The following is a 22,274-nucleotide window of genomic DNA, read 5'->3' on the forward strand; positions in this document are numbered from 1 at the left end:
ATAATAATACACACTTTTAAATTTGGTTTGATATTTATAACTGAATTTATAGTAAAGAGAGATTGCATGTGTGCATATTCCTTAACTAGATGCACAATAATCAGACACTTCAAATTGGGCATGAATTAATATCTTCCATTATTTAAACCATTTCTAAAGAGGTACAAATCATATAGATTAATTACATTTTGGAAAATATTTTGCAGACAAAGAAGAAGGAAATATGAAGAAGCCCAAGAAAAGGGTAAGATTATATATGATCTGATCAGTTTATCACTGTAGAGTCATTATAGGTATACTAAGTGATTTTTGTAGTTGTTGTTATTTATTGCTAAACTTTTAAACAGAAAGAAATGAACAGTGTTATATCTGTCCCCAGCTGATCACCTTGTATGTTGTATGTTTGCCTGTTTTCTTAGTGACATTGCATCCTAGCATGTCCCAAAATATTTAAATTTTAAGTAGACAAATCAATAATTACAACAAGGACATTTTCCTTTCATGTTAATTCAGGAATAATGATTATTCACAAGGAAAAATTTGTAAGAAAAGGAGAAATTTACCCCCTAAAACAGATGTTCTCTAATAATTTCTCATCAAAGTTGACTATGTTCCAAATTTCCCACACAGAGAAAGGATACTAATGTGAATGTGCAAACTGATAATTACAGTTTAAACTTGTAATTAGAAAGGAAATAACCTATTCACAATGTTACAACTGCGTTACAACTGTAATTGGTCTACTGGATCATCTGACCTGCCGAATATTACTCATTTTATCTCAATAATCCCCTGTAGGCTATTTAGATGCTTTCATTCATGGAATAAATTAATCATGGCTACGAATAGTGCATTTTAACAATTGCATTGGAAGCTGACAACTTTTGTTCTTGCGTGATGCTGCATCTGCAGGTGTCAGCAAACATAGACAAAATAAGAGCACCCTTAAGTTTCCTACAGCACAAATATTTCAAGTGAAAATTGAAGAAAATTATGTTTCGGAATCATTCCCTGTATTTAATTATTTAACAAAAATTAGGAAATATCTATAAAGATGTAAACATTTGGACTGTTTTTTTTTGTGTGTGTTTTTTTGTTGTTGTTGTTTTTTTTATATTGAAAGATGGAGTGCTGTGGATATCCTCTCAGTATATTTTTTATTGTGGTGAATGAGTTCTGCGAGCGTTTCTCCTACTATGGCATGAGAGGTGAGACAAAACATGAATACCATGGCCCTAAAAATGCTATTTATTCTACACTTAAGCCACATAAAAATGTATAAACTACTGTATATAGGCCTAACAAAATATTGAAGCAGATCAAACAAAGTGGCATTTACTTTAAAGAAATATAGCACAAACTCACATTTCAAGCAAAATGTTTCATTAATAGAAGTTTGTTTTGAAATGACTATATATATATATATATATACTGTTTATTTCCCAAAATTAAGATAGAAGTATTTGGACACTTTCTGGTAGTCAAGCTTTGTGAAACATGTCTATAGTGAATGTCATGAACTACATCAGTGGTTACATTTGCAAGGGCACCTGTGTGAACCTGAGGGGAGCTGACTTCTACATCGAGTAAAAATCACCTTGAGACCAGTTGCTGAAAAGTAATTGCAAAAATGGCTTAGAAAGTTTAAAGGAATAGTTCACCCAAAAATGAAAATTCTCTCATCATTTACTCACCCTCATGCTATGACTTTATTTCTTCTGCTGAAAACAAACGAAGATTTTTTTGAAAAATATCCCAGCTCTGTAGGTCCATACAATGCAATTGAATGGTGGCCAGAACTTTAAAGGTCCAAAAAGCACATAAAGGCAGCATTAAAATAATCCATACGACTCCAGTGTTTTAATCCATGTCTTCAGAAGAGATATGAAATGTGTGGGTGAGAAACAGATCAATATTTTAACCTTTTTTACTATAAATTCTCCTCCCTGCCCAGTAGGTGGTGATATGCACATAGAATGTGAATCACCAAAAACAAAAAAAGAAGAAAGTGAAAGTGGAGATTTACAGTAAAAAAAGGATTTATGTATTAATCTGTTTCTAATCCATTTTAATGCATTTGGCAGACACTTTTATCCAAAGCAACTTACAATCCATTCAGTGTATACATTTGATCAGTTTTTGTGTTCTCTGGGAATTGAACCCATGATCTTGGCATTGCTAGTGCCATGCTCTACCAGTTGAGCTACAGGAACTGTAGCCACACTTATCATATTACTTCTGAAAAAAGTCATATGGACTATTTTTATGCTGCCTTTATATGCTTTTTGGACCTTTAAAGTTCTGACCATCTTTCACATGCATTATATGAACATACAGACCTGAGATATTTAAAAAGATATATATTTGTTTGAGTTCTTCAGAAGAAAGAATGTCAGACACATCTGGGATGGCATGAGGGTGAGTAAATGATGATTTTATTTTGTTTGTTTGTTTTTTTGTTTTTTGTTTTTTTGGGTGAACTGTCCCTTTCAGTTTGTTCTTAGAGAAGTTCTGGCATTGATATTTATATATTTTGAATGCATGTTAATAAGGGAGCTCAAACCTATTAAAGTGTGATCTACGTGTCCAAAAGTGTCCAACAAATTTTAGGGCCACTGTACACACATGAAATAATATGTCAACTTGTGTTTATTTCTTATGTTCTAGCACAAAGATCCACATAGACAAATCTGACTCTTATTTCTTCACTTTCATTCTGACCCCTTGATCTCCCTCTTTCTGTCTTTTAATCTGCAAACTCACCTGTTACCCATTCATCATTATCAAACATCTCTGTTTTTCACTGCTTGTCTACCTGACTCCCCAACCCCTCTTGCTCTGCTTCTTTTCTGTTGCAGCTGTGTTGGTGCTGTACTTCAGGTACTTTCTGCACTGGGATGACGATTTTGCCACGACCATCTACCACACGTTTGTAGCTCTGTGCTATCTAACACCCATACTGGGGGCCATAATCGCTGACTCATGGCTGGGCAAGTTCAAGTGAGTGGTCGAGATGACCCAGTGTTGGTCACAAACAGTTGTACATGTACCCCTGGTTGGGAATCACTGATATTGAGTTTTTTTGGAATGGCATACTACTACTACTGTAGGAATTCTGTATTCAGTGCTTACTGTATAATATGCCACAATAACCAAAGTCAAAGGGTTTTGACTTGCATTTGGATCTCTATTGGAATTCATGTTCATACAGTATATAAAACCAACTATTTCTGCAGGACTATCACATACCTATCCATAGTGTACACCATTGGTCAGGTGGTCATGGCTCTCAGTGCCATCCATGACTTCACAGACTACGATAAAGATGGCACTCCAGATAACATGACTCTACATATGTGAGTAATTTCGTGCAAGATTAACATACATGTGAATGTACGGCAAATAACCTGATTAATAAAAACATAATAAATCTGCCCTTTAATCTTATCATGCATGCACTCTGTTAGGTGCTGCATAATAAAACTAATATTTTAAACATCTGTATTTACTTATATTGTTATTTTGTGATGTATAACTTTATTTGACTGACCTTTGGCGTGAATTTTAATTCCCTATCTTTCATTTAGTGCCTTGTCCATGCTGGGGCTCATATTTATTGCCTTGGGAACAGGTGGGATTAAACCCTGTGTGGCAGCGTTTGGAGGGGATCAGTTTGAAGATCATCAGGCATGTGGACCCCTATACACACATATAGACACACATGCAACATAAGTGCACTGCACACATATACAGTACATACAAGCACAAATGCACACAATCAAATTCTTTGATACAGTATGTTACATTTACACATGCAATACATAACATCATGTTCCTTTACTGTTGCCAGAATTGAACTCCAGTAGAGTACCAAGTACTGTATATGCTGATAACTGTCTTAATTAGCAGTTCTGATACAATCAGAGCTCAAGGTGAAGTGTCTGATACAGAGTGTTAGAGATTAACAAACAGATAAATAAACTGATCATTCACCCCTGCCACAGGGACATGAGGTCTAAAGTATAAAGGTCAAAGTATGAATCCTATGACACACTGAATTTAAAAGATGAATCAGCATTCCGCAGATTTACATTTCCACACACACACACACACACACACACACACACACACACACACACACACACACACACACACACACACACTTACCTTTTTAAGGCAATAAAAGCGTATTGGGTCCTTTTCACACTCTAAAGAAGTGCTACCACACATTATTAGCCTAATTATAAAACGTTTAGTTTAGTTTAGTTAAACAGTATGTGTGTGTGTGTGTGTGTGTGTGTGTGTGTGTGTGTGTATGTATGTGTGAACTTTGCTAATGGGATGATAACATGATGTGGATGAATTTTGTATGTATGCATTTATGTTGCAGGAGAAACAAAGAAGTACTTTCTTCTCCATTTTCTATCTGTCCATAAACGCTGGCAGTCTTCTCTCCACTCTCATCACACCAATTCTGAGAGGTGTGTATTTTGTACACGTGGCATTTAGAACGATACCGTTTACATCTGTTGGTAAATTGGTAAATACATGGTATATTATTGAAACAGTTATGAACGATCTCTGTCATTGTTTTAGTGTGTATTTGTTGTGTTTTTCAGCTCAGGAGTGTGGTTTCCACACTAAGCAGAAATGTTACCCACTGGCTTTCGGAGTCCCGGCGGCTCTCATGGTGGTTGCCCTCAGTGAGTGTTTTGAGTCAGTTAAAGCGGTTCACTTCTTTTTCTTAATACATGTGCTATACCCTTTATTGACTATCTATAAAAGAGATTTCACTCTCCTCTCTGCAGTTGTGTTCATCGTAGGGAAAGGCATGTACGTCGTGGATGAACCTAAGGGAAACGTCCTGCTGAAAGTCATGAAATGCATTGGAGTAAGAACACACACAAATATCACTATATTATAAACATTACAATTGTACTACTAGTGTTTTCAAGGCAGCACAACATAGTGTTGAAGTTTTGGGTAAAATGATTGAGAGAGATTGATTTGCATTCCCTAATTTAACTTCACTTTCCAGTGATAAAGCATATAACCCGAATATTTAATAGAGATCAATCACATACTGTTTACATACGGCAATATTGTAATAATGCAATCGTTGAGAGATAATTAAGCAATATTACATGAGCACGGTTGCCTTTATACAATAGTTCAACAAACAAATAAATAAGTAAGGGATAGTGTACAAGCCCCGATGCACCCTGTTAGGGTTTATTTTGCAGTAAAAACCGGCTGACTGTACATTATCCCACATATTACATGGCTTCAAGCCAAATAATGGACGTAAAATACTGATTTGCATTGAAATTATTTAATTATGTGAGAAGAATTCCACCTCTGGTTTGCCTCGTAGTTCTGTCTACAGAACATGTTAGCAACATAATTTTTTTTCAAAAACACAGAAAAACAAATGGTGACACATCCCATTGTGGAACATGCATATCACACCTAAGGATGAAATTATCTGCATAACATAGTTTGAATGCACCACGCAAGCACTCACTGTAACTATCATGTAATTTTTTCAAACGTTATAACCATTAGTTGCATGCAACTAATAAAAAGTGTAGTAAAGCCCCATGCTTTCAGACTAAACTGATTATTTCTGGCTTTTCTTTTCTGCAGTTTGCAATTAAGAACCGTTTCAAGCACCGCAGTAAGAATTTCCCAAAGAGAGAACACTGGATGGACTGGGCCGAAGAGAAATATGATGTATGCTACACACAAATAATAACAGTTTTTCTCAGTCGCTTTGGCTCATTTTTTGAAACAGTCTTAACATTCTCTAAACAGTAAGTGCAATTGTCACAACTGTTTTATGGGACATCACAACTCTATTGCATGTCTGCAAAATTTAGTAACTCACTCAAAACATTTAATTCATGCTTCAGAACCTAGTTGTTGTGTCAGTAAATTGGCCAATGCCACCAAAATGAGAAGTTTTTTGTTTTTTTTGTCATCGTGTGAGCCATAGTGGTCAGAATGTTTAGATGTGTTTTTCACCATGGCAGTCAACCCTGGAAATGTTTGTTATATACAAATTTCATTTCATTTCACTTTTTTGTTGTCACTGACTGCTTACTGTACTATACAAGAATGTCAGTTTTGTCTAGCTGAATGCTATTGTGTATCACACTGAGCTTTTTTCAAAGGAAAAGGATATACACATTTGTATGTATACAGTAAATTTATTTTTGTAGCAATGTGTTACATCTAAACAGAAAATTCACATTTGCATGTCCATTTTTACACATTTCTTACATGTAAAGTCATATATAGTAGAAGTTTTGAAGAGTATGACAATTTCATTGAGAATCAACTCATCAGTTTTGATCAGTAAGCCATGTTCATTTAGTTATTGTGCCAATTGTAGACAATTGTACTTACTCTTTTGCACACATGTGCCAAAACACGTGCAATTTGCTTAAATTAATAAGAAGTTCAAATCTGGTGTAAACAAGAAACAAATTGTTCAGAGATTTGAACTTAATGTTTTGAAAAGAATAATTCTCATTCGAGAATTGAGCCAAAGCGATTGAGAAAAATTGTAAATGTATAACATACACAATACACAAAAATCATGCAAGAACATACATGAAAAAATGGACAGGCAGACCTTCACTGATATAATGAGACAGAACACAATCACTCTTTCTCTCTTTGTAGAAACTCCTGATTGCTCAAGTGAAGATGGTATTGAAGGTTATGTTTCTCTACATCCCGCTGCCAATGTTCTGGGCTTTATTTGACCAACAGGTCAGTATCAAGTCACAAAGTCATCCACAAACTACTGAAGTAGGCACTGACAAACACAATCACTTAAGACCTTAAGTCTGTGTTTTTCAAAGCTTGTTATTGTGTTTTTTTTCCAGGGTTCCCGCTGGACTCTCCAGGCCACCACTATGGATGGTGACTTTGTAAGTTAGGGGATGTAAAAAAAGTGTATTTCAACAGTTTTAAAGCTGAAGTGTGTAATTTCTGTGCCACTAGTGTCATCAAACTTAATTGCAAAAGTAACTATTGTTTAATGAACACTTTGTCTTGTAAGCCAGGATAGGAGAAAGTATTTGAACAAATCACACCCATCAGCTCTAAAGAAAACTAAAGAGAATGCATGCATACCAATCCAGCTATAATTTTCTCTTTCTCTCACACACACCACAGGGAGCTTTTGTCATTCAGCCAGATCAAATGCAGGTGAGACTGATTTGTTTCAATATGCTGTGCCATTTGTTTTATGTGTTTACAACTGTATTTTACTATTAATGCACCATTTAAACAACATATATGATTTGATCAGATAAATGATAACATTGTTCTTACAGTGTGTCTTAATGTGTTGTTTTGCAGACCGTGAACCCTATTCTGATTGTGATTATGGTGCCGATCATGGACAATTTATTGTACCCACTTATCAAAAAATGCCATCTTAACTTCACGTAAGTTTGGTTTGCTAACTGATATTAAAGCTGCACTGAAATTGTAACTGGGGCCAGCCTTGCTGATTTAAATCCCAATATAGTTTGACTGTGTGTCTGTGTATGTGTGTGGTGACTTTCCAGGCCCCTACGGAAGATAACTGTGGGTATGCTGTTGGCTGCATTAGCATTTGTGGCTGCTGCTCTTTTGCAGATTCAAATTGACGTGAGTAACATGCAAAGATGTACTGTAGTTTTGATGTTGATCACGCCTTAAATGTCTTAAAGCTCCTAATGAACAGCTTTACCTTAATGTCTTTAAACCCCCAGGTGACTGGCAAGAAAAAAAAAACTCTATAATATGTTTAAGTAGTGGAGAGAAAAAAAAACAACATGCTTATAAATTTTGTCCTGAGCCCTGTGTGCTTATTGGCACTTCATTAAGTACTCGATTTACAGTATGTACTTAGCAAGTGTATCTGAAATTTCTCAACACTGAATGTTCTCAGAAGAGAAAATTAATTGCAGTGTACATTTCTAACTGTCAATCCTTTCTTAAAATTTAACAGAACTCACTGCCCAGCTTCCCATCCCCCTCTGAAACCCAAGTCAAGTACCTGAACTTACAGAATAGTCATCTGCAAGTTGCAGTGGCTGGACAAGAACCATTTGTTGTGCCTAGTTTTCAGGCAAGTACACACCATGGCAAAGCAAAAAGTTTAACCATATTCTCAATTTTCAAAAGAATCTGCAAACAAGTTAATACAAATAAAAATGTACATGCATACAGTAGCTATCTTTTTATTAACTAAAGAACTAAATGTAAGCTGTACAAAAACATCTTACAAACACACTTTTATGTCCTCTTGCTCCCCCCAGACCTCAGGTGAATATATGACTTATAAGAAAGAGAGCTTTACTGTCTCTGTTAACGGAGAAACCGCTGTTACTGCTGAGTTCAGGAAAGGATCCAGACAAACTGTTTCAATTAACGCTTTTGGAATCCACGCGATTGTAAGTGCTACATTCATTTTGTAAATCTTGATACTACCTTTAGTACATTTGTTTTTTTAAATGTCTCTGTTTACTTTGCGTTTCTGATGACACATGCAATTGAATTTTATGGGAGTCATGTTATCATGATGCAGTGGTTACACACATATTTATTTTTGTTCAAAGCTTGAAGATTTATCTGAAAAACCACTGGATGGTAATAATGCTATTAGGTTAGTGAAATTCTAAATGATTCTTTGTAAACTTTGTTATTCTAAGATTCCTTTCTTGTATTCCATTCTGAATATTCAACAGTTTTAGCTGGAAATAGAGGACTTTCAATAACAGCTATCATATTTCTTAGGTTTTCGAATGCCCATCCCACAAAACTAAACATCACATCAAAGTCTTTCGAACTGGATTTTATCTCTCCGTTTGAAACATCAAACTACTCCTTGGTTGCTCAGGGCAAGTACGTGTTGTTGTGGTGATCTATGTATTGTGTGTGCATGCGCATGAAAGGAATCATTAGCTATAAATATATAACTTATCAAATACTGTACATGATAGAGCCAACATAATCACTTTTTCCACAGGGGTGATATACATCTATTTGAACTATTTTCACTAAAATAAATAAAACATTAAATACTGTATGTTAAAGGTACTCAAATTCCCTTTACCCTTTGAAAATTTGCAACCAGTTCTCCAAATAGTCAGTAATAGGGTATATCATGAAGGAACAAATACTTTTTCATTAAATCGTAGCTCTTTGTATAGATGCAAATACAGAGGGTATATGTGTCTCAAATAAAAAGCAAATTTCAGGAAACAACAGAGCAGAAAGTCTTGAAAGTCTGCATTAATTTGCTGATTTGGTGTTGCCTTTCCCCAGAGCCCTCTTCACTATTAGGAACATGAACGGAGATGCATGCAGCTGCACCATGGAGTTGGGCTTTGGTAGTGCCTACACGGTCGTGGTCCCCAGCAACTTCACTTTTGGAGAAAACGTAGGTTTCAATATCACAGTCGTAGAAAACATGCACACATAGCCCTTCACTGCTTAATTATAGAAAACCTACAGACTCAAAGCCATGTCTGTAGGCTTTTATGCTATTTATATACTAGTGTACTTACAATAGTTGACAAATAAGGGGCTGTTCAGGCTGAATGCATTCTTCTGAATGCTAAAAAAGCTAGACACAGCACAACGAATGGAACAGAATGCAGAATATCTCAATATGTGCTTTTAAAAGTTGAAGTTCTTGATAACCTGACATGCGTCTAAAAAAAATGCAGCAATCAAAGATGTTCGTCTAGTGCATGTACACATAGAGAAACAATGGAAGAACAGCAGTTTGACGTAAAAACATGTTTGATGTGAACAGCCCCTAAGGATAAAAAAATCATGACTTGCACAACTTAGATTTTTTTTTCCAGTCAAATGCTCTGTAGAATAAGAATTTTCCTCCAAACCTTTCGATATGTCACGGCCAAACTTCAATTTCAGTAGAAAACGTCAACAAACTACACTCGTCAAATGATTTCATGAGGTCTTAAAGGAACATTCCGGGTTCAATACAAGTTAAGCTCAATCGACAGCATTTGTGGCATAATGTTGATTACACACCAAAAATAATTTTGAATCGTCCCTCCTTTTCTTTAAAAAAAAAAAGCAAAAATCTGGGTTACAGTGAAAGTGAATGGGGCCAATCCATACATTTTTAAATACATACAGTTTCAAAAGTATAGCCACAAGACATAAACAATGTGTGTTAACATGATTTTAGTGTGATAAAATCGCATACTAACATTTTTTTGTGTAAAGTTATAGCCAATTTTACAACTTCGTTGCCATGACAATATAATGCCAACAAACCCTAAAAGGACTATACAAATTATGATTTAAACAACTTTACAGCTCAAATAATACATGAGTTGAATACATAAAAGGAGAATGAATGCAAGAGCATTTATAAATTTACAGGCTTCACATTTCCGCCTTTAAACCCTCCAAAAATTGGCCCCATTTGCTTCCATTTTAAGTGCCTCACTGTAACTTTGATTTTTGCTTTAGTTAAAGGAGGGATGAGTAAGAATTATTTTTTGTGTGTAATCAACATTATGCCCTTCAAATGCTGTTGATTAAGCTTAACTTGTATTGAATCTGGAATATTCCTTTAAAGTCAATGTCAGTTTACAGAAAATGAATTTATTTGAATATTGCGGGTAGTCAAAGCAAATCCAGATCTGGCTGAAATCACAAAGCACTTTATCTGGGTGTGTTGCAGTGCGCAGACTACATTATACCAATAGAGGATATACCGCGCAACAGAATCCACATGGCCTGGCAGATCATCCAGTACTTTGTGTTGACATGCGGAGAAGTGGTCTTCTCTGTCACTGGCCTGGACTTCTCCTATTCACAGGTTTGCGTGGCTGTCTTTACATTTGGAAACATTTGAGTGTTTTTTTTACATACATAGTGTCTCAGAATTTCACTGTTACCCTGTAGGCACCAAGCAACATGAAGTCAGTTCTTCAAGCTGGTTGGCTATTTACTGTTGCTGTGGGCAACATCATTGTGCTCATCGTGGCTGAGGCAGGCACACTTCCAGAACAGGTATGCCACTGTAACTACTGTCCTTATTTGACAAGATCCTGGGTCAAAACTTGAAGTCGACATCCATCTCAGGCCTTGTCTACACCTGACATTAACATCAGTCTTGGTGATCTGATCACAATGGGTCAGCCAAGACAGATAAATATTTATTAGTGATATGTTTATGTAGTGATACATTTTTGACTACTAGTAATCCGATTACAAAATATTTGGACACATTTATGTATTTACCGCTGACCATTTGTGACTGCATCACCCAAGATTGATGTTAATACCAGGTGTAAACAGGGTCTCAGTTAATAAGTGCATGTGTTTGCTGTTTAACAGTGGACAGAGTACCTGCTGTTCGCCTCACTCCTGGTAGCCGTGAGTATAATCTTTTCCATCATGGCTTACTTCTACACCTACATTGACCCGGCGGAGATTGAGGCTCAATTTTTAGAGCACGAGCCAGAAGACAAGGAGAAGAAAGCGCTTGAGATGACAAGGCGAGACTCTGTTTCAAGCTCACACAGCAAGAAGTCAGAGGGCAAACAGACGAAAATCTAGATCCCTCACTTCCTCTTCCTCCTGCTGTAATTGTATTAAAAGTGTTGGTATCTGTTTCACTGTACTGCTGATCAAAGAGTTTGATTTGCCATTTTCTTAACATGGTTAGGCTCAGAAAGTCATTATGGTAGAAAAGCTGATCCTAAATCAGCCCAAAAATAAATTCCAAGAAAAGTCCAAATCTACACGGAATGGTGTGTTTAGGATGGCTGACAGGGTCAGTAGGTTTGGTAGTGTTAAGTTTAATGTTAAAGTGGTCAAGTGGCACTCTCAGATGTGTTGGTGACTTTGCAGGTGGTCGTATTTATTAGTGTATTATGTTACTATCAATTAGTAGATGAATAGAAACAAGTGTTGCCTTTTTTAGGGGGGAAAAGCAGGCAATGCAATGTAGCACTGCCATGGAAAACAATAAAACAGCAGACTGAATTGAAGACAAACAATTTGAAGTGGAAATGCAACAAATTGCTATTAATTTCCTTCTTTTATGCTAATCGAGCAACACTTGTTTCGGTAATCGTGTATTGAACCTTTCAGAAAAAGTCTAAAGTGATATAATGTGTCTTTATTAAACATTCATCTATGATAAGTAATGGGTAAGACATGGTACTGTGAAGAGTTTTAGTAAATGGAATTCATTTTGCACCTTGTAGTTAAAGGAATATTCCATGTTCAATACAAATTAGGCTCAATCGACAGCATTTGTGACATAATGTTGATTACCACAAAAAAATATTTTGACTTGCCCCTCCTTAAAAACAAAGTCTGGGGTTCAGTGAGGCACTTAAAATGGAAGTGAATGGGGCCAATCTGTAAACATTAAAATTCTCACTGTTTCAAAAGTATAGCCACAAGACATAAACAATGTGTGTTAACATGATTTTAGTGTGATCAAATCGCTTACTAACCTTTTCTTTGTAAAGTTACAGCCAATTTTACAACTTTGTTGCCATGATGATGTAACGTCAACCAACCCTAAACCCTGAAATGACTGTAAAAATGATGATTTAAATAACTTTACAGCCAAATAATATGTTTTAACAGAATTCATGTAAATGCTTTTATAAAATAAGTTTCACATTTCTACCTTTAAACCTCCAAAAAGTGGCCCCATTCACTTCCATTGTAAGTGCCTCACTGTAACAATTTTTTTCCTATCTTTTTTTAAAGAAAAGGAGGGATGAGTCTAAATTTATTTTTGTGGTAATCAATATTATACCACAAATGCTGTCGATTGAGCTTAAATTGTATTGAACCCAGAATATTCCTTTAATGCTGTTTTTTTTTTGTTTTTTTTGTTTTTTTTTGTGGACTAGATTTGAATGATTTGGGGTTACTATAAGGAACTGCCAAATAACTATTTTATGTACATTCAGTGTTGTCATATATATATATATATATATATATATATATATATATATATATATATATATATTTTTTTTTTTTTTTTTTTTTTCATAATATTGACATAAGCCTTCTAACTGTTTTGGGTGCAATACGTTATGAAATACTAACATGGAAAAATGAACATTGGATAAGTGCTTCAATAAAGAATAAATCTTGCACACTTGTATATATCTTGCATACTTGTGTTAGGGGGAAAAAAAACTGTTGGCAGGATCTCATATCTTATGAGTAAACCCTTTAATTTCTTATTAAAATTAACAGAGCACCCCGAAAAATTTACATTTGATAAAAAGGCAAGGCATTTCAGTAATGGCCATTTCAGGCTTGATTTTTTAAATATTTACCTTTCTTTTGTTTCTAACAATATCTACAGAAGCTCTTGGCCATCTGTACACAGTGATTCATTTGCAAAAATCCATCATCTCATTTAAAGGTCTGTAAAACTGAGACTATATACACAGATCTGTACACAAATCCAAACATAACACCATCTGTCTTCCTGGATGACTAGTCTGCTCATTGCAGATTACCTGAGACTTCAGTGAAAACTGCAATCTCCTTCAAATCAGGGCTTTGATGCGTGTGCACACACTGACAGACATCTGTCTTCACACATGCATTTTGTTCAGAGTCATGCACACTATCTTTTTTTTCATTTAGGGTAAAAGAGCAGGCGACTGACCTGTCTGCTACCCTGTGATGGCATACACTTAATGCATTCTTCCAAAAGCTTGGGTGCGATATCGCAAAACTACCTGTCTCAATATCATTCTGTGCTTTGCCAAATGAGTTACACCTAAGTTTTGTCCATTGCTTAAGAAGTCTCCATTACAAACACACCATGACACACACATACACACGCACTCACTCCAAAGAGTGTTCCAAGAGGTTATAAAAGAAAAGTGAAACTAGGGGAAGCTTGAGGAGTTTGAGAAGTTCTCTTGATAAGCTAATGAAGGACAGTTGGTCCTCCAGGGTAGACGTCACAGAGTCTGCTGGTGTCCGGATTCGCTGAGCTGATGCCGGGGGGGGCGGGATTGAAGAGAGACGGACAGGCTAATGGAATAATCACTGGTGCGAAGAGGATGATGTTCTTGCCCTAGAGAACCTGCACATGAGGGGGAAAAAAAATGAGAAACTCGTGCATGAACAAAACTCTGAAGCTGTTTAGCGTGTCAATATTTTTCACATGTTCAACTGCCAAATGGCTACTGGGGTTTTCTTGCCTCTAAAAAGAACTTAAAAAGAACCAAACTGAGACCCTTTTTTCAATTCATCCACAAACAAATAAATATATAAACAGTGAAACAAAGAAAAAACACTGTTTTCTTCATATTCAAATTGTACCCATCCATCATGTAACTGTTTTTGTCCATTTTGTGATAGGGTCTCAGCCCTCAAATCATCATTGTTAGTTTTTGAAACCCAGTCAACTTGAATATTAGGGATGCTCAAATGAGGATTTTTAATTATACCCCATTTTGTATTCCGCGTTGTTATTATGAGACCTGTGCCTGGCAGGGACTGAGATACTCTACCGCAGATGATAATAAAAACCGCTTGAGGAGGATGCTCCGGTTTAGTGTAAATAAAGCGCTTAGTGCATATAAACAAACTGAACCGAACTCTGAGCACTTCTGTTACTCCAAGCATGAGATGGAGTTGTGGAGCACAGAACCGCTCTGAAAACACTGTAATAATGTAGTATTTAATATACTACATTATTAATATAGACTCGACAGAGCAGCGCAAATAAACTTTGAAGTTAGCAGATTATATATTTATTTAATTAAATAGCAGCCCTTTGCGATTTAATAATCGCACAAGGTCATATCGTGATTTTGATTTTATTTCAATTAATTGCGCAGCTCTACAAGGGAATTAAAAATGTCTTTTGTTTTCAAGATCCACATATTAAAAACGGCATTTGAACTTGCACATAATATTGCGTGCTTGGTGTACTGGTGTTTTCGACACTTTCTGACATGATTCAACAAATCAATTCTTCATATCTTTTGAAACATTGATGTTTTTTCCCCCCCCCGGAACAGGAGTTACCTAGCGGAATATCCAGGCTGCTCTTTTCCATACAACAGAGGACAATAACTTGTCAAACACCGAAATGAACAAAATAAAAAGCACCACAAAGTAGTTAATTCGACTTGTACGCTATATTTTCTGAAGCCATTCGATAGCTTTGAGTGAGGACCAGAATAAAGTTATTCAATCAAACTTGGCACATTCACATTGTATGAAACAATGAAGATTGTGTGCAGTTTCTTCTTTCTCGTCCTCTGGTGTTGACTGTGCTGCGTTTATAGCAGTATACAAACAAGTACTCACATGTAAATTGTGAGTAAACCAGTGCAGATGGCAAGATTTTCAATGTAAACTTGGAATATCGCAAACAAGTCGTATGGACTACTTTTTTGGTCCATTTTGAAGCTTGACAGCTCCAGTTACCATCCACTTTTGTTCCTTGGAAAAGAGCAGCTAGGACATTAAATTATACAACATAAGCATTAGGGTGAGGAGATGATAGAATTTGCATTCAGCCACAAGAGATTAATGAGCTGTGAGTTAAAGGGACAGTTCACAAAAAAATTATAATTCTCACTTACTCACCCTCATGCCGTCTCAAACGTATGACTTTCTTCTGCGGAACACAAACAAAGATATTTTGAAGGATGTTTGATGTGTGTTTGTCCATTCAATGCAAGTCAATGGGGATAAAAAATTTAAAGCTCCAAAAAGGCAGCATAAAAGTACTCCATGTGACTCGAGTCGTTTAATCCATGTATTTCAAAGCGATATAATAGCTTTGGGTGAGAAACAAAGCAAAAAAAAGGAGTTCTTATTCATGAGAGAAGCTCGTACCATGAGAGAAGCTTGTTCACACATCCCCACACTTGACGCATGAGCATTTGCATGTTCACGTATGTGTTAAGCATGAGGACGCATGAACAAGATTCTTTCATGAAAATGCATAGGTGAGCTGGGCGGAAGTGAATATTTTTGGTGAATAAGGACTGAGTTTTTGCTTGCTTTCTTAATAAAAGCTATCATATCGCTTGAGAAAACATGGATTAAACCACTCGAGTCATGTGGATTGCTTTTATACTGCCTTTATGTCCTTTTTTGGAGCTTTCAATTGATGGACCCAATTGAATTTCATCCTATAGACAAAAACGCAACATACCTGTATATCCTTTAAAAAATATTTGCTTGTGTTCCACAGAAGGAAGTCATACAAGTTTGAGAGATGGCATGAGGGTAAATAAATTATGAATTAATTATCATTTTCTCTAAAGTGCCAAAGTTGTACACAATCCTTACCGTTGTAGCCTCTGAATAAGCTGAGTGACCATGATGTCTGAGATCCCTGGATGTGTCTCTTCAGCCAGGAAAATGGCCTCCCCAAGCTGCTCCAGAACTTCAGACTTCACTGCTGACTCTGCTGATTCTCCCATCCCTTCCTTCAACTGAGAGAACACACATAATTTGGTATTCAGCAGGCACTTTTATCCAAAGTACACTTACAGTGCCAGTGCATCTAGAGTAACCTAGGGTTCAATGGTGAAAGTTCATGGATAAACCCTTTCAGAGATTTGAACCTGCAACCTTACGTTTATCAGCCCAGACCTTTACCCACTAGGCCACACGACCATGTTATATAGGCATATACAATACATACTACTAATGCACCAATTTCTGGACTTAGACTAAAAATCAAAACCTGAAAATGCTTGTGTAACAAGGTAAAAGGGAAAGGAGGTGGCGAGAACCGGCAAAGCATCAAAGTAATGTTTTAATGATAAATTAAAACATAAAGACAAAACATAAACACAAACGCATACAGGGCAGCTGCCTGTAGCTCTCTCTCTCCCGAACTGCTGCCTCCAGCAGCCTTTATCCCTCTCGTCAGCTTGATTAGCCTGATTAGGGGCCAGGCGTGCGTCATCACAGCCCGGCTCCGCCCTCCTCCTTGCCACAGCTCGTTTTAAATAAGCCATTTTTGGAATAATAATGTTACAATATTTCTAGGTGATTACAATAACTTCTTCCTTCAACTGGTGTGACTTTACAATAACATTTAAGCTCCAACAATTTTTAAAATATTAAATAAATAACTGTATCGAACAAACAAATTTATTGTAAAGGTGTTCATTAATTTGCAATAGAGCATTCATTTTTAACAGCAATGTGCTTCCATAGTCTTCAGTGAGACTGTTGTCCAAATCATGACACATATATGACCAATAACATTTCGGCCCACCCCAATACAAACAATCAGTTAAGACTTCAAAATCCCCATATAACAAATGATTTAACTAATCTTTGTTTGTTACTTCACTTGTAAGTGTCAAGAGTTAAATATCTGCTTTAAACACTGCATCTGAACAACATCTGTAACCCCTCCTTTACTGCATCTCTCTGACAGCACCACAAGAGTGACAGTCCAGACTACAGTCCACTGCACTCTCATGAACAGCATGACAGGAAATGGAAGGATTTGTCCTTGAACGGAGGAGAAGGTGGAACAAATCAGTGTGCAGTCACTTGTCCCTAGGCTTTCTTTCCACCATTCCTATTTTCTGCTCTCTGCCTCAAATACATCATTGCTCCATATTGATTAGTATGAGGCCTGAGGAAGTGACTGCTGCCTTCAAAAGATGCTTTTAAGATATAATAAACAATCAAGGGCCACTTTAATCCTCATGCTGATATCGCTCATGTAAGTACAATTATAAAGAGGTCCTTGAACATGAACGACTGGTTGCCTTTTGCATTGACAGCTACAATGTAAGGCCTGTTTTACACATACTGCATCTGTGGGGTTGAGCGGCACAGCTGCGTGACTCCAATGGCCGGCACTTTCAAAATTATCAGTGTTTATAACAGATATAATTTATGAAATGGCTATAGGGAGTGAGCTATTGAGAAATATTACATACTTAATCGTCATTAAATCTAATTTACATGAGGAAGGGCATTACATTTACATCCAAGAACATAACCCAAACCTCAAAACTGCAGAATTTAAACTGCTTAATTGTCTGGATTCCCCATTTTCAACGTTTTTGGTAAGCGAACAATCAGTTCTCATAGTCAATGTGTTGAATGTAGGAGAAATGGCCAGGAGTAAAGACCTGAGCAACTTTGACAAGGGCCAAATTGTTATGGCCAGATGACTGGGTCAGAGCATCTCTGAAACGGCAAGACTTGTGGGGTGCTCCCGGTCAGCAGTGGTGAGTACCTACCGACAGTGGTCCGAGGAGGTACAAACCACAAACCGGCGACAGAGTGTTGGGCACCTAAGGCTCATCAATGCACGAGGGCAACGAAGGCTATCCCGTCTGGTCTGAACCAGCAGAAAGTCTACTGTGTCACAGACAATTTTAATGATGGTTACGGGAGGAATGTGTTACAACACACAGTGCATCACACCATGCTGCGTATGGGGCTACGTAGCCGCAGACCGGTCAGACCGGTCAGAGTGCTCATGATGACCCCTTTCCACGGACGAAAGCGCCTACAATGGGCACGCGAGCGTCGGAACTGGACCTTGGAGCAGTGGAAGAAGGTCATCTGGTCTGAGGAGTCCCGTTTTATTTAATACCACGTAGACGGTCATGTACGCCGTTTACCTGGGGAAGTGATGGCAACAGGATGTACTGTGGGAAGACGACAAGCCAGTGAAGGGTCCGGCCATTCATGTAGAAGTCAATTTGACACGTGCCCCCTACCTAAACATTGCTGCAGACCAGGTACACCAATTCATGGCAATGATATTCTCTGATGGCAATGGCCTCTTTCAGCAGGTTAATGTGCCCTGCATAGGAACATGTTGGAGAGTTCAAGGTGTTGCTCTGACCTCCAAATTCCCCAGATCTCAATCCGATTGAGCATCTGTGGGATGTGCTGGACCAACAAGTCCGATTCACAGCGGCTCCACCTCGCAACATACAGGACTTGAAGGATCTGCTGCTAATGTCTTGGTGCCAGATACCACAGGACACCTTCAGGGGTCTTGTAGAGTCCATGCCTCTGTGAGTCGGCGCTGTTTTGGCGGCACGCAGAGGACCAACAGCATATTAGCAGGTGGTCATAATGTTTTGGCTTGGTGTATACATAAATACATACTTTACACACACACACATTTTCAAAACAACTTAATATAAAAAAACTTGTCCATTTGAACTCACTTTCTGGATCCCACTTGAATTATAATGTAATACTGAAATATTATTATTACTATAAGGATTATTATGAGGATTATATTTGTTTTGTATAACAGTAATATATTTCTGTCCTATTAACTTCACCAGGAACTTTTATTTTACCGCAAAGCTTAAAGTGCTGTTGAATTAACTTCCTCTGGAATTTTTATTTTAGTGGAACACTGAAAGTGCAGTGTGTATTTGACAGTTTGCAATGTTGCAGTCACTACAAACCTGGTGAAGCGCTGTTACGTTCTTTTACGTTCCCATTTTTAGATTTGTATAATAACTTGTAGCGGTTACAAAAGTTTGGAGTTGCGGGAATCTGCATCACTTTGCTTTCACAATGCACACAAACTGCTCTGAAATGCTGACCACTGAAAAGAGCATATGAGCCCCGCACAAGCACACAGAACAGCGTCATATGTTCATTCTGAAGCACACACAGACCATGTATTCACTGAATTATTGCTGCCTTTTGTAGTTTAATAATCATCGCATGACAATACTGAGAATTTGATGTTATTTAGATTCATTGTGCGGCCCTGAAAGAACGTGAAATTAGACAGATTTCGTGGTCTCCAGGAAACAAAGTGGCTAAATAAAAAGCACACTACAATAATCGCGATGTTCACATCATTGCTACATTTTATATTGCAGCAAAATCATAGTGAATATTCAATAAATCGCCCAGCCCTACTGACAGACCGCTATTTTTACCACTGTTTTGACCGTGAGCAATGCGTACAGTTCATAAGACTGTTTTCCCAGTAATTTATCTGCCTGGTAAGCTTAGTCAAAACACTGCATTTTATCACGGAGATTTTACAGTTTTTCAAAGTTATTAATGCGTGGATGATTGATAATGCAGAAAACGAAGTAAATGTTACAATATATGCAAATACTGTATATGGAGTTTTGCACAGGGAGATTTTGCTAAAAGCTCTGACTGCATACGGTGACCAAAATAACATTGTTAACAATAAGTTAGTGAACACTGCCATTGAACGCACAGTAGAGTCTCTGAGCACTTAGGTGCTATTCTTTACATACCCACCAGATGATGCCATTTATCTGTAAATCTGTTACTCAACAACCGATGACCGATTAATCAAAAAAGTGTAAATATCGAGAGAAAAAAATAATAATAATCTGTCAATCTGATTATCGTCGACCTCTATTTTCCACTGTCCAGCATCTGACACACAGGAAAAATAGGCTCAGCGCTGAAACTCGGCAATCAGTGCGGTTTCTGGGACGCAGCACAGCCGAAAAAATATGCATCACTTGCATGTTGCAGATGTAGGAACAAAAACATCTGATGTCACTTCCTACCTCAGTTAAGACAGGAGTGATGACAGTGGATAGACTCTGGGACAGTGGTCTCTTCGTTGGCTCCTGCACAAGCAGAGGATATCACAAACTGAGATAAAGAGCTTTAAACACAATGCAACAGTCAGGTATTTTTTTGAGTTCTGTTGCCCACCTCCTCTCCTGTAGAACTGGCTCCATTCTGCAGTTTTTTGGGATCTTTCTCTCGAATGGTGAAGATCCAGTTGTCGTTGCCAAAGTCATTCCCACCAGATGCCTGGCCATCCGGTTCTCTGAATGAACCAGAGACAAAAAATAGAAGGAATTCATTACAGAGGGGGGAAGAAAGACCAAGGAGAACAGAAACAGCCAGATGAGCAAATTAACTTTATTATGGGCTTTTCACACTTTTTAACCATGGGATATTGTAATCCTGGGTTACTTAGTTCCATGTTTCACACTTTCGTAGTTTACCCTGGGTTAGTAATTAATCCTGGGTAGTCACGTTTAAAGATTTCACACTGTACAGTTGTAAACCAGGAGTTAACGTTCATTTCATTTAAATTCAATGTTCATATGTAGAAATCATCATAGAAATTCTCTCTGGTCAACCAATGTTTCTTGAATAGACTTTTCAGTCTATAAAAATAAAACTGTCCCTTCATCACTCCATTAATGCATTTGCCGTTACTGTTTGACATTTTAACTGTTTCACTCAAACGATGGATCTAAACACATTTCTATGACTGCACAAAGCGCTGGAATTGCATGAAAGCGCAAGTATTGCTACATTTATTATGGGTTTTCCTTGGCTAAACAACTTGCCTTAACATTCTAGCATGGCAGTGATTCTCACTGTATACCCTGCACTGTAGTTAAGGGTTAAAAGCCGTGCTAACCTCCTTTCAAAATTATGTGAAAAGTTAACCCAGGATTATGCATAGTGTGAAAAGCCTTCTTTGAAAGAAAATCTTTTGAGTGGCGTACGAGTCAGAATCATCTGAACTGGACTCCGCTCTAGACTGTTCCGCCTTCCAGCGCTTGTATCTGTCGATGAGCTCCGTCAGATAAGAGGTTTTCTTTGCATAACGCACAATGAGCTTGTGTTTCAGCAACTCTTTGGCTGTCGGTCTCTAAGAGAAAGACAGATATGAGAAAGAGTGAGACGAGTCCTTGGAAATAACCAAAATATTGAATGACTAGCAGCACTATTTTTATTTGATGTAGACACTCTACATAGGCAGCAACTCTGCACACCACCAAATAGTAGCCTACTTTAATAAACACAGGAGACTCAACAAACAATTTATTCCAATTAAAGTTTGACAGAAGCATATTAATTTGGCAAGACAAACTTTGATGTTGGCTTAACCAAGCTGGATAGTCAGACAGACTGTCCCATAAATGGTCAGATAAACAATCAGAAAGATGGAGAAAGTGAGAGAGCGAGAGAGAGAGAGAGAGAGAAGAAAGAGAGTAACTTAAAGCAGATTAAAAGCCTTTTGTGGGTTTGTTTACATTTGAATTTTTGACAGTTGGAGTTTGAATTAATGAACATTCCGTTGGCCCATTTGAACATTCCATCAATGTAATGGGATTTTTCCGATCTTTGATTGTGTGCTGTGCGAAAACTGTAAGACCGGTCAGTTAGAAAAGACATAGCACACTATTCCAGAATAGTCTGAAGGTCTGTGTCAAAGTCTTTCAAGGATATCAGTCCACTGGTGGCCA

General features: G+C 37.3%; 2 protein-coding genes across 2 annotated transcripts in view; one reads left to right on the forward strand and one right to left on the reverse strand.

Moving 5' to 3' along the window:
* The first annotated feature begins 208 nt into the window (after positions 1 to 208).
* Positions 209 to 12,968, forward strand: LOC127445866 (solute carrier family 15 member 1-like). The gene is made up of 22 exons (XM_051706307.1): positions 209 to 244; positions 1,124 to 1,208; positions 2,859 to 3,000; positions 3,237 to 3,356; positions 3,588 to 3,687; positions 4,391 to 4,481; positions 4,620 to 4,703; positions 4,809 to 4,891; positions 5,647 to 5,733; positions 6,688 to 6,777; positions 6,894 to 6,938; positions 7,186 to 7,218; positions 7,372 to 7,460; positions 7,584 to 7,665; positions 8,009 to 8,128; positions 8,319 to 8,453; positions 8,619 to 8,665; positions 8,797 to 8,904; positions 9,328 to 9,442; positions 10,724 to 10,861; positions 10,948 to 11,055; positions 11,383 to 12,968. Exons 1-22 carry the CDS (start codon positions 224 to 226, stop codon positions 11,602 to 11,604), a joined length of 2,145 nt encoding a protein of 714 aa, XP_051562267.1. The 5' UTR covers positions 209 to 223; the 3' UTR covers positions 11,605 to 12,968.
* A 128-nt stretch (positions 12,969 to 13,096) lies between these two features.
* LOC127445851 (serine/threonine-protein kinase 24-like) overlaps positions 13,097 to 22,274 on the reverse strand; it is a 34,031-nt gene continuing 24,853 nt past the window's right edge. The window contains exons 7-11 of the mRNA XM_051706281.1: positions 21,531 to 21,676; positions 20,719 to 20,836; positions 20,568 to 20,630; positions 16,348 to 16,493; positions 13,097 to 14,119 (exon numbers count right to left, since the gene is read on the reverse strand). Coding sequence (XP_051562241.1) covers positions 14,080 to 14,119; positions 16,348 to 16,493; positions 20,568 to 20,630; positions 20,719 to 20,836; positions 21,531 to 21,676 — 513 coding nt within the window. The 3' untranslated portion in view covers positions 13,097 to 14,079. The remainder of the gene's footprint in view (positions 14,120 to 16,347; positions 16,494 to 20,567; positions 20,631 to 20,718; positions 20,837 to 21,530; positions 21,677 to 22,274) is intronic.

Source organism: Myxocyprinus asiaticus, chromosome 9 (assembly GCF_019703515.2).
Source record: "Myxocyprinus asiaticus isolate MX2 ecotype Aquarium Trade chromosome 9, UBuf_Myxa_2, whole genome shotgun sequence".
Lineage (NCBI taxonomy): Eukaryota > Metazoa > Chordata > Actinopteri > Cypriniformes > Catostomidae > Myxocyprinus > Myxocyprinus asiaticus.